Here is a 15,387-nt window from a genome sequence, read left to right as displayed (position 1 = left end):
AGAGGGAAGCAAAGACTCTACTGGGCCTTTTGTGTGAAGAATCTGTAGTGTTAGGTCAGCTGGAGCTCAAGAAGTGGTTGTGATTAACAAGAGACCAGAACTACTAAAGTAAAACCACTGCTTTGCTGGGACAGTTGATGCCGGTCAGCTGTTCAATTGTGAGTAACAGACAAGCATCACTGAGAAGTCTTCTGGAAATGTTTCCTTGGAGTCAGCATACAGAAGCTGTGTTTCAGAAACAGCCAAACTTGGTAGTTTAAAAGTCACCCAGGTTTTGAAGGCATGCGAGGATCATGAACAACTGAGGCTTGGCACTGTATAGCAGAGCTGGAGTCCCTGACAAGAGCCCAGGAGTGTCTGCTCAGTTGCAGCAAGGCACACCAGATTTTTGGAGCTGCCAGCACTATGGAATGACCACCAAGAACAGCGGCAGTGGTGCAGTGGAACCAGCCATAGCCTAGAACACAAGCTGTGTGGGCTGCAGAGGACAGAGCCAGAGAAGGACCCAAGCCTTTTGGGTCACTTTGGAGGAGCCCAGAAGATAGTAAATCTCAGACATTAGACACTGAATTATTTATACTGTTGGGATTTTTGTTTTGTTTTGTTCAGATTGTGACTGTGTCCTGGTTCTCCCTTCTTGAAGAAAGTATTTATATTTCTTGTTTGATTTGACAAGAGACCACAATTGAAAACCTTTGAATTTTAAGAGACTGCCCATTTTAAAGAGACCTAATTTTTAAAAAAGATTTGTTTATTGTTATACTGTTTTGCATGAATGTGTGTCTGACTGAGAGCGTCAGATCCCCTGGAATTACATATAGTTGTGAACTGCTACGTGGGTGCTGGAAATTTAACCAGGGTCCTCTGAAAAAGCAGCTAGTGTTCTTAACCTCTGAGCTATCTCTCTAGCCCCCAAAGATTGAATTTTTAAATGTCTGAATTTTTAGAGAAAGTGGGACTTTTAAAATTTGGAATGTTTAATATTGTAATGTTGATACTGATGTCTGATCTTGGTGAAAAACAAAAAAAGAAAGGTTATGGCTTAACAATGATATATTCATGTGTCAAGCTGACGACAAGGGGTTAATTTTTGCTGGCTAGTTTTATGTCAACTTGACACAAGCTTCTGGGGAAAATTATAGTGCCTACATGGTCCTCATGAGTTAACCAGAAGCAAAGCAATAGCAGCAATTCAGTCTTGCTCTGTAAACAAACCTTTTCCTAATACACTAACTACTCCTGTCAAATTGATCTTATTTTATGCAAAGTGACAATTTCCCAAACATCCATGAATGCTTATTTTACTTCTTTTGGCATTATAATGACTTCTTTTAACAGTCAATCTTACCTCGTTATTCTAAGTCAAGAATATTCTGTACCAATTCTGGTCTCTCCTTTATCTCATTCGAAATAGATTCCCTAAACTTAATACTTAGTTGCTAATATTTAATCAAACCATTTTATGTCTGTGAGCCAGTACACATGGAAATGCAGGTGAACATGTGTAAATTCTTATCTCTGAAACATAAATTAATTGATATAAGTCTGTCAATTACTAACTGCTTGTAAACTAGCATACAATGAACACAAGATCCCCCTGTGGAGCCTCTAAAGACTTGAATCATTTTTAAATGGCAGAAGATAGCGACAAATTAGAAAGTTTTATAAAATGTTTTCTTGAAAGTCTTTCTAGACGACAAATTTCTTAAAAACTATAAATTATAATAAAAATAAATATCCTGAAACATTGAGTTTAAGTATGTATACAGTTATGTAATGAATTAGGCTTTCTTTTCTCACAGCTTAGTGTTGTAGATTAAAAACTGTTCAAAGGAAACAAAAACTGGCTGAGCTGGATGGCAAGAGGCATAAGCAACTATTTATAGAGTATTCTGTCATATGAACTATCTATATTATTTCCTGGTCTGTGACTCCACACAAGAAAATTAAGATTACAATTCAGAGACACTCCAAAATATGTTCACACACACATATACATTATACACACATACAAATTATCTTTTTCTGTGCAGTGCTGGATAGAGTCCATGACCTTGCACAAGTGCTTTTCCATTCAACTATACCCCAGGCTCACCTCCAATATGCTTTTATGAGTTACCTTGTGAAAAGTTTGGTGACACAGCTTGGCTGACAGCAAATGCACTGTTAGACTTTGGTGGTGTCTGTGGAGGAGGCTGTGCAGTCATAGGTGCAGAACTCCCAGGCAATACCACTACATTAGACTGACTGACAGTTGGTCCCAAAGCTGTTGGATCAGTCATACAGGTAGCTATCAGAATGTTACTTGAATTGCCAAACGCTGTGCTTGTGGCAGGCATCAACTGTATGTATCCTCCGTCCTTAGGAACACATGGTGCAATGTTGGCTGAAAAAGCAATGCCATCTTCATTCTGAGCGTTGTTTACCATGGGTTCCTCAGGTTTGAGCACTAAAAGGTTCTGCTCCATGGAGCCAGAATCCCCTACTTCAACAGATACAACAGCACTTGCACTTTCTTCTGAAGATAGGCATGTAACAAATTCTGCATTTTTGGCAGGAGATTTAGAAGACAGAATTATCGTTGGTAAGTTTTCTCCACTGATACTAGACACAGCACTGTTAAGCTCTGCATCTGAGGAAACAAATGGATCATCACTAATGATAATTTTGAGAGAGACAATACTTGAAGCATCTACCTCCGTTGAGTTGCTAGGCTTCCCATCAGTATTTTGGGTCTCAGGAGAGACTCCCAGTGAACCACCAGATTCTGAAGAAAGCGAATGATTATTTTTTACAGAATTACCTTCTCTGGGAACTAGTGCAACTTCTTCACAGCTGTTACGTCCACTCAAAGAGAGAAAAAGAGTATCTCCATCTTTCACAGAAGGAGGCTCTTGAGCATTCTCAGACTGAAGTGGCTCTGTCTTGCTTTCCACAGGATTTAAGTCAACAGATGCTGAATCATTAGATAGCTGTTTATCTGAAGGGGCTGGTTCTTCAAGATGCATTTCTATTTTCTCAGTCACATTTACACCTAAACCTTGAACAATTTCAGATGTTTTGCTTTGCAGTGGAGAATTACCTTGGCAATCTGGTTGTGGCTGTACAGCAACTGGTGTTACACTGTTACTTTCAATTTTATTGTTGTGAGTTTCACTAGAATCTGGTGACTCAGAACCATGAGAATTAGTTTTAACTTTTATTACATTGTTAGAATTTTCACAAAATTGACTTTTAGATGGCTTTGCAGTTAGTGGAGTACTTTGGGACAAAAGCTGGGAATTTTTCCCCGAGAGAATTAAGTTTTTGTCATTGGTCTCACCACCAAGAGACACAAATGAAGTCACTGGCACGCCGGGCTGATCAGGCTGATACTGAGACTGATTGAGTATATCTGGAGACAAAGAGTTCTTTTCACCCACAGCCACTTCGGCTTCAGTGGGCATCTGACTGGTGTATAACTCAGAACAGTGTTCATTACATTCAGTAGAGCTTCCTCTTTGGTTCAAGTCACTCAAGTTAGACATAGACTCAAAGGTAATGTCAAGGGCACACTTCTGTTCAGCAGGTACAGCGGTTTTAAAGGTCTTTTTTTGAATGTTAGAGCTTATCTGGGAGAAGTTTTCCTGGGATTCCTGTGGAAGAACATCATGGCTGTTGCCACTCTTCAAATCATTTAATAATACATCTTCATTTTGATAGGATGTACAAAATGGAGGCTGACCAGACTGCCCATCTGTAAAACACCAGTGTGATGGAAAGTTGAGTATGCTTAGCTTCTGAAGAGGTCACTTTTCCTGTACAACCCACTTTGCCAAGGACATACCAATATTAAGACTGACACACAATTACTTCCCATTCTCTAGTTACTTTTCTAATTGCAGACAGTTTTGTAAACAAGTGTAAAATTGTTTCCCAAGTTCCCTCGAAAAACAGATACTACAAAGAAGGAAAATGTAGAGGTTTAAGAACATCCAATATTTACCAGGAGACAAAAATGCCATAAGCTCTAACCACTAGTAGAAATAGTGCTGTCTGCCTATCTAGACCTTTTCTCTCTTTCCCATGTTTGTAAGACAGGTCTCACTGTGTATACAGCCCACACTGGCCTTGAGCTTGCAGTGATCCTCATGCTTCAGCCTCCTGGCTGATGGGATTTTCAAATGATGCCACATTTATTGACCTTATTTTGCCTGATATATTTTTTTGTGGTGAAATGAGACCAAGACCATTTTACACAATTAACAGGATTTTTGTGTATACTTTAACATTTGACATATTTACTGAGGACAACCATATACATGGCTCTAGAATGCAAATATGAATGATTCACTCAATGACCTTGAGAGATTAAGAGAGCTAAAAATGAACATACAGAACATAAAACTGTGATAAGGTACAGTGCAAATTGTAATAGTTTATAAAAAGAAAGGCTGCTGGAAGATAAAATAAAAGCTTTATAAAGGACGCACCACATGAAGTTATATAAGAGGAAACAATGTAGCATCATTATAGCGAAATCTTATAGCAATTATAATTTAGACAACCTAAACAAATACAGAAAGAAACATAATAGAGAAAAATCAAGAAAAATGCCTGCAACTACCATAACTAGTAAAGATCATACAGAGATATAAAGTGTATAGAGCCCACTTAATTCTATATTGAGGGATAGTTCAGTGTGCAAACTATATTAAGACACACAAACACAGGATAAGTGGTATTTTTAAAACTGCTACGCTGGAGATTAAATTGAGGGTTATGCGACATAAGCATTCTGCCTCTGAACTCCATTCTCAGCCTGGAGGAAAATTCATAATAAACTGGCCAGACTTTCTGAGAAAGTAGAATTATGAGTTTTATTTTGTTTATGATAAAGCTTAAGTGAAACATAATCTTCTAGATGTGAACAAACATGCAAACACGTGCTCAATTATAGTTCAGCCTAAGAAATGGAGGGTTGAGCTTTGTTATTAACAATGAACTCAAAGGAAGATACACCACATCTAAGCTTTGAAGACAAATGTGAAAACAGTAGACTCCACAGGCATTTAAAAGCAGGTACCGAGTTATGTGGTGGTACACACTTTTACTCCCAGCACTCAGAGGCAAAGGTAGGCACATCTGAGTTGGTGGCCATCCTAGTCTACAAAGTCAGTTCAAGGACAGCCAAGGATACAGAGAAACCATGTCTCAAAAAACAATGGATCAATCAAAACAGGTAAGGAGAAATGATCATCAGGCTTAGCTTGCAGACTGGCTAAATAAATGAAAGTGGTACTGGAAAGGGCGTAAAGTTTACCAAATTATGAGAAGCGAAGATGATGGCTATCTCTGAAGAACAGAGACATAGGGCGCAGAGTGGGAAGTTACTGGGAGGACACTTGAGAGGTAATTCCAAGGGAATTTCTTCATTTGATTTTATAACTAAGAGAACTATATACACTATTATATATTTCTCTAAATTTGTGTTATGTTTAATAAGACTTTAATTCTATATTTTAAATTTTTTTGATATTGACTGATTCTTTCCTTTAATTCACAAAGTGCTTACTATATATGGACTAACTAACTATGCTACACTGGTACTCCATGAAAGACAGAACTGTGAATGAATAAAGAAATTACCAAGTTCAAGACTATTAGTATGTACTATATAATTTCCCAGAAACAGATGTTAAATGTCACTCAACTCAGAAGGCTGGAAAAACAGTAATACATCAACCTAATACATCAGGCCTTAGAATCTGTGCACAAATGAAATTATTTTGGTTACAGACTTACCCATTTGGACAATACTATTTACTACTAAATTGTGTGTCTACTGCTCTATGAAAGAATAGATATGAAAAATTAATCTTTTAATCAAATTACTAGAAAAAATAATTGGTATAATTTTCTTAATGGACATAAAAGTGTAAGTATAAAAAATGACCTATAATAATTTAAATACCTTCCAATTTAAATAATATTTTATTTTGTCTTTTTTTTACTTTTGAGACTAATTTTAACATTTTGGATGGCATTAACAAAATAAAAATCTTACCTGATTCTTCTGTTTCAAAAGAACTTTTAATTGTTAGATTAGTTTCTTCAGGTAAGACTATATTAGGATTAGTCTCCATAGGTTGACTAGAGACACTCTGTGATATATTTTTATTGTTCTTTGTTTTACCTGTTAAAAAAAAATAATAGAAAAATAATTAAATAACCATACTAGGAAAAAATGCACAAATACTGCCATTCTTAAATACACATTGTAACTTTTATTTCGATCATTTTTTTTTCCCAGATAGGGTCTCAGGTAGCCCAGGTTAACCTTGAACTCACTATGGAGCCAAGGATGACTCTGATATTTCTGCCTCTACCTCCGAATCCCTGAGAATTATTATAGGTATGCTCCCCACCGCCTAAACAACATTAACATGCTCCTTTATATGCCACTAAGACACAAAATCAAGGACTTTTCTCAACAAATTTTCTTCTTTTTTGGTTTTGCTACGCTGCCTTAGGCTACTTTTGAAGTTCTTAGTTGAAGTGATCCTCTTGACTCAGCCTTTTGACTGAGATAATGGGCATATGACATAACACCTGGTTGTTAATGTTAAATGTTTATTAAAATCTTCTAAGAATCTATACACATAACAAGTTCTTTTTTTGTTTGTTTGTTTTTTCGAGACAGGGTTTCTCTGTGTAGTCCTGGCTATTCTGGAACTCACTCTGTAGACCAGGCTGGGCTCAAACTCAGAAATCCGCCTGCCTCTGCCTCCCAAGTGCTGAAATTAAAGGCGTGCGCCACCACTGCCTGGCCCACATAACAAGTTTTTAGATGACGCTGATTCTATTGGCTGTTCTAACTGCAATGCTGAATACTTTGTATTTTGGGAATTCATTTATATTTACCTGTATTATAACAGACTCACCACAGCTCATGTTAGCTGGTCAAAATACAACACCATACAAAAACAAAACCCAAATCCAAAAGAGAAAAAACAAAACCTCTATTATATCTAGTTGAACTTTCCTAAGTAAAAATAAAATAAAGACCCACTCTCCCATGTCCATCATTTGCTGTAAGCAAACAGGCAGCTTTTCAGAAGTCCTAGGTGATGGTACTGCATTCTGGGTTAGGTTACGCAAGAGAGTGGAGAAAAATTGAATCTACTTGCTAGAATCAATACCTAATACTTACCATAGTCAAATAGATCAAAGAGTGCCTGAAAGGCTGGGTCTGATTCTGTTTGCTCCAATATATCTTGTATAGCTTCTTCAGACATGTGGATTTCACTCTGTAAATTAAGAATGAAGGCATGAAAAAATAGAATTAGTATGGGTTTAACACCAGAGAAATTATTCACATTTGGTATGGTTGACTTTTTGTGTGTAAATATTTCCCTACAAAAAATTTTCTTTTGATTTTAATAATAGGCTTATTTAAAAGAAAGTAAGTCCTGGGATAGTGGATTACAAACTGCAGTAAATGAGAAGACTGAGGAGGATCAGAGTCTACTAACATCCAACACTACAGAGGGGTGGTCAGGTAACCGATAGGTGTGAAGAATCAGGGTGTCGGAATGAGCCCATGGCTCCAGCCCGACAGTTAAGCAAAGTGGCAGGAGTGAAGAAGAGACCAGCAGTCCTCCACATCCACAAGACGAACCCACAGTTCTCAAAACCCTCAAAGGAAAGTGGAGGTTTTGGTGAGATAGTGCTCCATTGTGCCCGGCAGGCCAGCAGGGAGAGAAAGCTTACTTTGTCACTTGCTTTCTTGGAGGGCTTAATTAGCCACTATATTGAGAGGGAGTCTACTAAGATGAGGTACTCTGAGACCAGAAAACGAGGGATAATCACAAGTCAGGGATCCTAGAATCAACTTCCCACACATGAAGGGTGAGAGAGCTGTGGGAAAGAGTTCTAGAAATAATGAAGATAAAGCAATGTTGAAAAGTGCTGCTTAGACAGTGAAGGATACAGGGCATCTAAAAAATTTGAAGCAACTTTAAAAAAAATCTATCTTTTTAAAAATCTACCCTGTTTAATCTATGTACAGAGGTACAGGGTGAGAATCTCTTGGCAACTTCTATTTCCTCTAATTTATGCTGGTCCTAGTCTGTAAGTGTCTTATATCTGATATAGCTGTCTTTACGTCAGCTTTACTCATCTCTCAGTCTGTAGGTTGTTAAGGTTTTCTCTCAGTTCATATACTCTATGGTGGCCAATGGTATATAGGAATATAGTTGGCAACAGTCTTCCACAAATTGTTTTCTGTGGCTAGGAAGTCCATCATCACCTGATAACCCCAGAGCTGAGTTCCCTGAAAACCATCTATCTGCTGTAAGTTTACTACTATAGGAACTAAGAAGCATCAAGTTTCAGCAAATTACTTCATGTCCATTGCTACATTTCTTTGGCAAGGTATTTTAACGTCTATAGCGTGTTCAAAGTTTGGAGGCCAGTGCACTTACACCAATCTCAGAACTGCATTTGTTTCCCCCACTCCTAACAGACTCCAAGGTATCTGCTGGCTTGAACACTGTACTGTATTAACTATTCAAATGTGTTCAGAAACAGATTACATTTGTGATGAATAAACAGTCTATTTTAATTACCTTAAATTAGATTGTATACATGTAATTTTTTAGCAATGATTCTAAAATAAAACCAAAATACCATTTTATTCTAACAATACTTCCCTCCTACTCTCTCACATACTCATATCCCCACACACAGCGACCCATACCGGAAGTCCTAAGAGTTCATCAATCGACGTCTCTGGCTCTGCCGGGTTGCTATCTGTCTGTTTAGGTACTTGAGCAATACTGCTATCACTGTAATACAGAAAGGAAGACCAATAAAACAGTTAGTGCACTTGGGTTTTTAAGTAAAAACAATCAGGGATTTGAATCATATAGCTCACCTGGTCAAAAACTTATTTATGTTTTCTGCTAGTTTTTCTTGAAGAGATTTGTTGTTTAATATTTTCTCTCTTGCATTTTCAATAACCATTTGCTGAAAAAGAAAATAAAAACCAGTAAAAGACAGGAAAGAATATTACATTATTCATGAAAAACCAACCCAACCAAACCCAAGCCAACCCAACCCAACCCCAAATCAACACTTTTTGTCCCAGCAACTTCAGAAGCTGAGATAAAATTGTAAGCTGGAGTCAGGAGTTCAAATTCAATCTGGATCTCATGATAAGACTTCACTTCTAAATAAACAATTAAAAAACCCAAAATGTCACAAAACCAAATCAATAGCAGTGTTTTGATAATCATCATTAGAAAGAAACACAAGTTCTGGTGTCTCCATCTGCATTCTGGCCTGAACAACTTGGTCTTCACGCCACCCAGAATGCAGCTCTACATTCTTTATTATGTCATACAAGGTCTTCAATTATCTGATCCTGGTAAAACGTTCAACTAAATTGCAGGAACCGGCAACCACAAATAATTTTTAGTTGGTGCATTTGCCACATATGTGCTCTCTAATTGCTACTTTCCAGTTACAATTCCCTACTCAACAGGCAATCCCGTTGCTCTCATATTCATACCAAGCACATAAATACACGTAGCTATTTATGTATACATCAGTGTTTTTAAATTTGAGAATATTTCAAGGTGTGAATTTTAGGAAGGTCACTTACTTTTTCTACTGCAAATGCATTTGGATCCTGAAAATTCCTTGATGAATGTGGTCCAGATGATGTGAAACTCTTCTTTTGTGATTCACTGAAATACATTATAAAGTTTGTCTTTTAGTACCTGTTTAACAGATCAATGATAATATATATACAAATTTTGAGATCATCATGGGAGTAGGCACGTTTTTTTTTTCTCTTTCCATGAGAACAAAGTCAGAAGAGCAGAAAATCATTACCAGACATGGATTCAGATGTAATGAACCTGACTTCTATTAAAAAACAACAGACTAAAAAGATGAAAAGAAAAAGAAAGAAAATGAATGGAAAAAAGAAAACAAACAAAAAACAACCTCCCCAAACCAAAAATTACCTATGTGGTCTTAAGCTTTGTACTTTTATCCCCCTTTCCTTCTTTATTTAGTGGTAATGGGAATTTATTCCAGGACCTCACACATACCAGGCTCCTGTTTTCCCACGCTACATTCCGAGCTCCACCACCTATCTTATGATGGAATGCAAACCATTGTATTAGTGGGTTTGTGAAAAAAATAGTTTTAAATATTCATGGACTTTATAATAAAAAGTTCAAAGTTTCTGAAAATGTTATTAATAGTTTTACTATTTTATGTTATTAAGAAGTTAAAAACTAATCAAAGAAAAAACCAAAGAATTATTGGTTGGCAGATGAAGAATCAGAAAAAAACATTTAGAACTCTGACCTCTCATAATTTTTAAGAAATACAAGCTGAAGTAGAACAGGCAAAATATACATGTGAAAATAAAAAACGTTTTCATAATTTAACACTTCATACATTCTTAGCATGACACCTAAAAACATGCTGTCATGCTATAACTCAATGTATTCTTTTGGACCATAAAACTAACATTATATTCATTTGAGAAAACACTCTACAAATGAGTCAAGATCCTTCATAAGCGATAACATTATTCTGTACACCACTACAGAAAGTTACTAAACATTAAGTGACACACCACTAATTAAAAGCCACAACTCAAATCGAGAGAAGTAACAATACTGTAAAAGATGTGTTTGGAATGTGTCTCAAGAACTTAATCTAGTCAATGTAAATATTCACTAAGTTATCTTTTGTCTGTTTTTAAGTGGCTACTGGCAATGTGCCGATTATATAAAATAATTACCTTTTACGTCTACCAGGAGACATTAAACTGGTTTGAGTTTTCCTTTCCTGAGGACCAGGAATGATATTCAAAGACTCTCCAGCTGTATCTTAAGAAAACACAGTAAGCCAAAGAAACAAACTTTATTAACTTGTAATGAGATGACAAACATTAGATACTGACTATTATTGTATATTAAAATCCAGGAAACATTTTTCTGAGTACTAGTATGAGCCAGGCAGTGTACAGACAGTGTACAGATGAATGCAATACAGTCCCTATACACTTAAGGTTGACACTTGACAAATACAAAGGAAACATAAAGGGAAAAAAGTATAAAAAGAATCAACTGAATGCTCCTCCTATAGAACAGGATTTGAAGAAAGACAGAAATGAACAATCTTTTTGTTGTTGTTATTTTTCAAGGCAAGGTTTCTGTGTGTAGCCTCAGCTTGTCCTGGAACTCTCTCTGTAGACCCAGCTGGCCTCAAAGTCAGAGACCTACATACTTCTGCCTCTTCAGTGCTGAGATTAAGGGCATTCTCACTATGCCTGAATTGAAGTCTTAATGGGTGGCAAAATTACTTGACTCAGGAATAAGAGATGAACCCTGAATTCTAATCCCAAAGCACATATTAAAGCAGCTTCCTACTTCTTGCTATCTTGTTTTCACTTCAACAAGAATATATACAACAAGTACATATACAACAAGCATGATCTGGATTAGCACATGATCTCTAACTTTGTTTCTAGCTCTAAGACTCAGCTGAGAATATACAGACTGTTCAGCACAGAAAGATGGTGGTACATTGGGAATATATTCCAGGACAGACTGACATTCAGTTATGAGATGGTGAAACAATGTATGTTCTGTTTAAAAAACACAATCAGGTTTTTCCAATTATTACCCCAAATCTGAAAATTAGACAAGTTCAAGGTTGGCCTGCAGTTCAGTTAGAACAGAAAGATCTGCAGACTCAGCTACAAAGACAGTTCTAGATTTTAAGTAAAAAATATTTTTGTTTGAAGGAGTGTAGCAAATGACCTTGAATTTCTTTCTCTTGACTGTTTGAAATTACACAGATGAGCCTGCCTCATTTTACAGTGAGAAAAAAAAAATTCTGAGTTTTATGATCATATTCTTGTGGCTGAACAACTGTCTGTTGTCTTTACGAGTTCTTTCATCTCTCTCGGGCCATGATTTTATATTATAAAAGTAAGACATGGTTACTTGGATGAACTGAATTAAAGAATAAAAAACTTACTAGTTACAGTATTTTGTGGCTGTGACTGGTTGACCACCACAATATTTGACCTCACTGGAGTTGAAATTTGGCCAGCTGGTTTAATAGCTTGTGTGGCTACCAAAGGAGAAGTGGTAAACTGTCCTGAAGCATAAGGTACAACCAGTAACTCTGAACTGACGGGAGCTGCTTGAGATGCCAACCATCGCTGCCGCTTGATTTCTGCAATTCCATTTCTCGTTCGAGCTGAAACACGTGGGCATTACAAAATTAACAGTGTCATAGGAGTTTCAGAATCTGACCAAGACACTATGTTGCATGGCCTATACACTATAACATGTTAGATTTATAGATTAAAAGATAGCCTTGAAAAACATAAAATAACTTTATGCAACTATTTCGTATGAAACAAACTAAAATGAAAACATTACAACTTCGTATACCTGTTCTACCATATCCTATAATGGTCCCCCAAAATTAAGATATTCAAAGTACAGATTAAGGATTACTTGTCATGCAAGAGTTAAAATAAGATTTGCATATATCACATTCATGCACATATAGTTTCAACTTTGTTTTATATTGCTGAGAATTAAATCCAGAGACCTATACATTCAGTATACCACTAAGCCACACCTCAAACCCCCTCAACTATGATACATGAACATGTCTAATAATTGTACAAAGATTAATTTAAAGAAAATATAGATGTAACACACATATATAGTTAATATGTTCATGAGACAGAGTGTGAGATAATGCTGAACCCTGATGAAAGTTAAATACCAACCTCTCTGATGGGCAGCAAACCCTGGAGAACTTTGCATGCTCCTAACAAATGAAACAAAGTAGTTACTTTTTAAGTATTACATTTACATGAGATATTTTTTGGTTTAGTTACCATCAAATATGAAGTAAATTATAAATAAACTATAAAAGCTGATTTCCCTCGGATAAAATGAGTCTACATGTCTTTTGAGGTATACAACTGTGATTTCTTTTAGCAGAAAACCAGAACCATATAAACATTCATACAACATAATTTTGGTAATCAAATTTTTATCTAATCACTATGCACTGGAATGCTCGGATAATAAGGAATAGGCTGGCTTGACTTTAGAAACTTTTTATGTTTAAGTAAGCTACATATAAATACAGCATTCTCAATTCAATTTTGTAATGACAGAAACTTTCCTAAAAACTGTGATTCATATATATCAGTACTTTAGAATCTGCGTTCAGGGACATCCTGTTGTCATATTATGACAATGAAATTGTTTTGTTGAGCCTCCATATATGTAGAAAAGCACACATAGAAAATTCACTGTAGAAGCTAATTATTTTTCTGTAAGTTATAATTATTTTTAATGTATTTGGTAAGCAATCATAGACATTGTGTCCTGTTCCTATCAAAATCATCAAATCTCCACCAACAAGATCAATAAAACTTAATGAACTGAACAAAGATTTTTTTTTTTAGTAATACACAAAAGTTCTGAGAAAAACCTGTGTAAAATGAATCTTGTTTGTATCCAATAGCTTACCAAAACAAACAACTCCCTTACCAAACCCTCAAAACTCTGTGACTTTGAGAGACTTGAGCTGTAAAAGTCATCAATTTTTTGTTATGTATGTGCAGTATGTATCCTTGGTGTTCAATGTGTGTACATATGTGGCATACTCAGTGAATGGAATGCAGAGGTAATATCGGGCTCTTCCCTTAATTTCTCATTACCTTTTCTTTTTTTGAAGCAGGAACTTTCATCAAAACTGAAGTCTACAACTTGTCTAGGCATGTTTGTATAGTGACACTATTATTGACTGAGTCACCTCTCCAGACCCTGTAAAAAATCTTCTGAAGATTATTTCCAAGGGCAGAAGAATGAGTTAGGGAAAGAAATATAAAGACAAAACTAGCAAATAAGATATGGTTCACTGCTAGGATGAAACCATTTGGAGCCACTAGCCTCGCCAGAGGGTAAAAATGAGGCCTCTATTGAAGTTTTATGAAATATTCACTTATAGCTTTGAGAGAAAGGGTTTTTCATTGAGATGCTATCATCACATAAGAGATGTCCAAAAACTTTTAACAAGGCTGTCTTTCCAAGGATGCTGAACCTGGCATTCCTTGGCTGTGAACTACATAGACAGTATTGGTATTCATACCATGAGAAAATACTAGAAAATTCCAGAAAGAACCAATTGGGCATGAAGTCAACAATTTGAACATGTAATGAAGAAATGGTTGTCTAAAGGAATTTGTATCTTAGTCTAAACTGTTTCTAAATTGGTATGCAAAGTTGGGAATGCCACTAAATTTTTGTATATTAAAAGTTCACTCATTTGTAAATAATTTATTAAAATCATAATAAAAATCTACTAAACCTATAATATTTCAAATTATTTCAAATCTAGAATAAGAACCTCAATTATCCTCTACAAAACTTTGAAATTAAAAAGATGTTACATGGATATATCGTAAGATCATAAGAAGTCCTATATCCAAAGTGTATTTGCATTACTAAATCAGCACATCTTAATGGGCACAATACCTGATCTGAGAGAGTGTGTGGTCTAGCTTCTTCCACAGAGATGACATTATTGTTGGGACATCATTTGATGTTTCTAAATAAGAGGAAATAAACTCAGCTGAAAAAAAATTCATTTTTCACTTTGAACAAGACATAGATAATAACAGGAAAAAACAAACAAAACCCTTGTCTCTAAATTGTTGAAGTTACATTGGAAATTGAGAATAAGCCTATTTGTAACAGTGTGCAAATGTATACTGAGGTGGCTTTTTTTTTAAACCACAGAGAAGCAAATCTAATATGAATATATCTAAATAACTTGTGAGGCTAATAATCTTATCTCTTCTTTGTATTAAAGAAAGGCAAACAAATCCCTATGTCTGCAAATTTAATCCTTGATTTCTTTATTAAAAACATCTATGAACAATACTTTTTATTGGGTTAAAGGCTGAGATACAACATAAAGCACCTAACACGATATCTGCACATCTAGTTATCATCAATAAAGCTAAAGCTACTTTTCCTCTGGCTATTATCTTACAATTAATCAAACAGTAATAGTTTTGATGATATGAACTAGAACTATAGAAACAATGTCAAGAGAGTAATTCCCTTCTGACTCACCAGAAATTTGAAGAACTATTATTTTATGTTAACTATGAGCCAATTTTTTTTGATCAAGTTCTGTGCCTACTCTCATAATACACAGAAGTCAAAATTATCAGTTCAAAATATTTTAGCAAATAACATTGATTTGTTTATCATTGATTTGTTTACCTAAAGCTAAGTTTCATTTCATTTTAAAATACGAGTTCTGGCTTATTTTGTT

At 35.6% G+C, this 15,387-nt stretch overlaps 1 protein-coding gene across 2 annotated transcripts in view; it reads right to left on the bottom strand.

Moving 5' to 3' along the window:
• The window catches only part of Npat (nuclear protein, coactivator of histone transcription), a 36,166-nt gene that overhangs the window by 8,329 nt on the left and 12,450 nt on the right, over positions 1 to 15,387 (bottom strand). The window contains exons 4-14 of one of the 2 annotated variants that reach the window (XM_076925228.1): positions 14,580 to 14,652; positions 12,818 to 12,858; positions 12,049 to 12,273; positions 10,805 to 10,892; positions 9,647 to 9,731; positions 8,918 to 9,009; positions 8,741 to 8,828; positions 7,193 to 7,289; positions 6,047 to 6,175; positions 2,804 to 3,736; positions 2,120 to 2,632 (exon numbers count right to left, since the gene is read on the bottom strand). In XM_076925228.1, the coding sequence (XP_076781343.1) occupies positions 2,120 to 2,632; positions 2,804 to 3,736; positions 6,047 to 6,175; positions 7,193 to 7,289; positions 8,741 to 8,828; positions 8,918 to 9,009; positions 9,647 to 9,731; positions 10,805 to 10,892; positions 12,049 to 12,273; positions 12,818 to 12,858; positions 14,580 to 14,652 (2,364 nt within the window). Of the gene's footprint in view, positions 1 to 2,119; positions 3,737 to 6,046; positions 6,176 to 7,192; positions 7,290 to 8,740; positions 8,829 to 8,917; positions 9,010 to 9,646; positions 9,732 to 10,804; positions 10,893 to 12,048; positions 12,274 to 12,817; positions 12,859 to 14,579; positions 14,653 to 15,387 lie in introns of both variants that reach the window. The other variant, XM_076925227.1, reaches the window with a different exon arrangement.

Source organism: Arvicanthis niloticus, chromosome 26 (genome assembly GCF_011762505.2).
Source record: "Arvicanthis niloticus isolate mArvNil1 chromosome 26, mArvNil1.pat.X, whole genome shotgun sequence".
NCBI lineage: Eukaryota > Metazoa > Chordata > Mammalia > Rodentia > Muridae > Arvicanthis > Arvicanthis niloticus.
The sequence above is the reverse complement of the archived record's forward strand: the minus strand, read 5'-3'. Positions and strand labels throughout refer to the sequence as shown.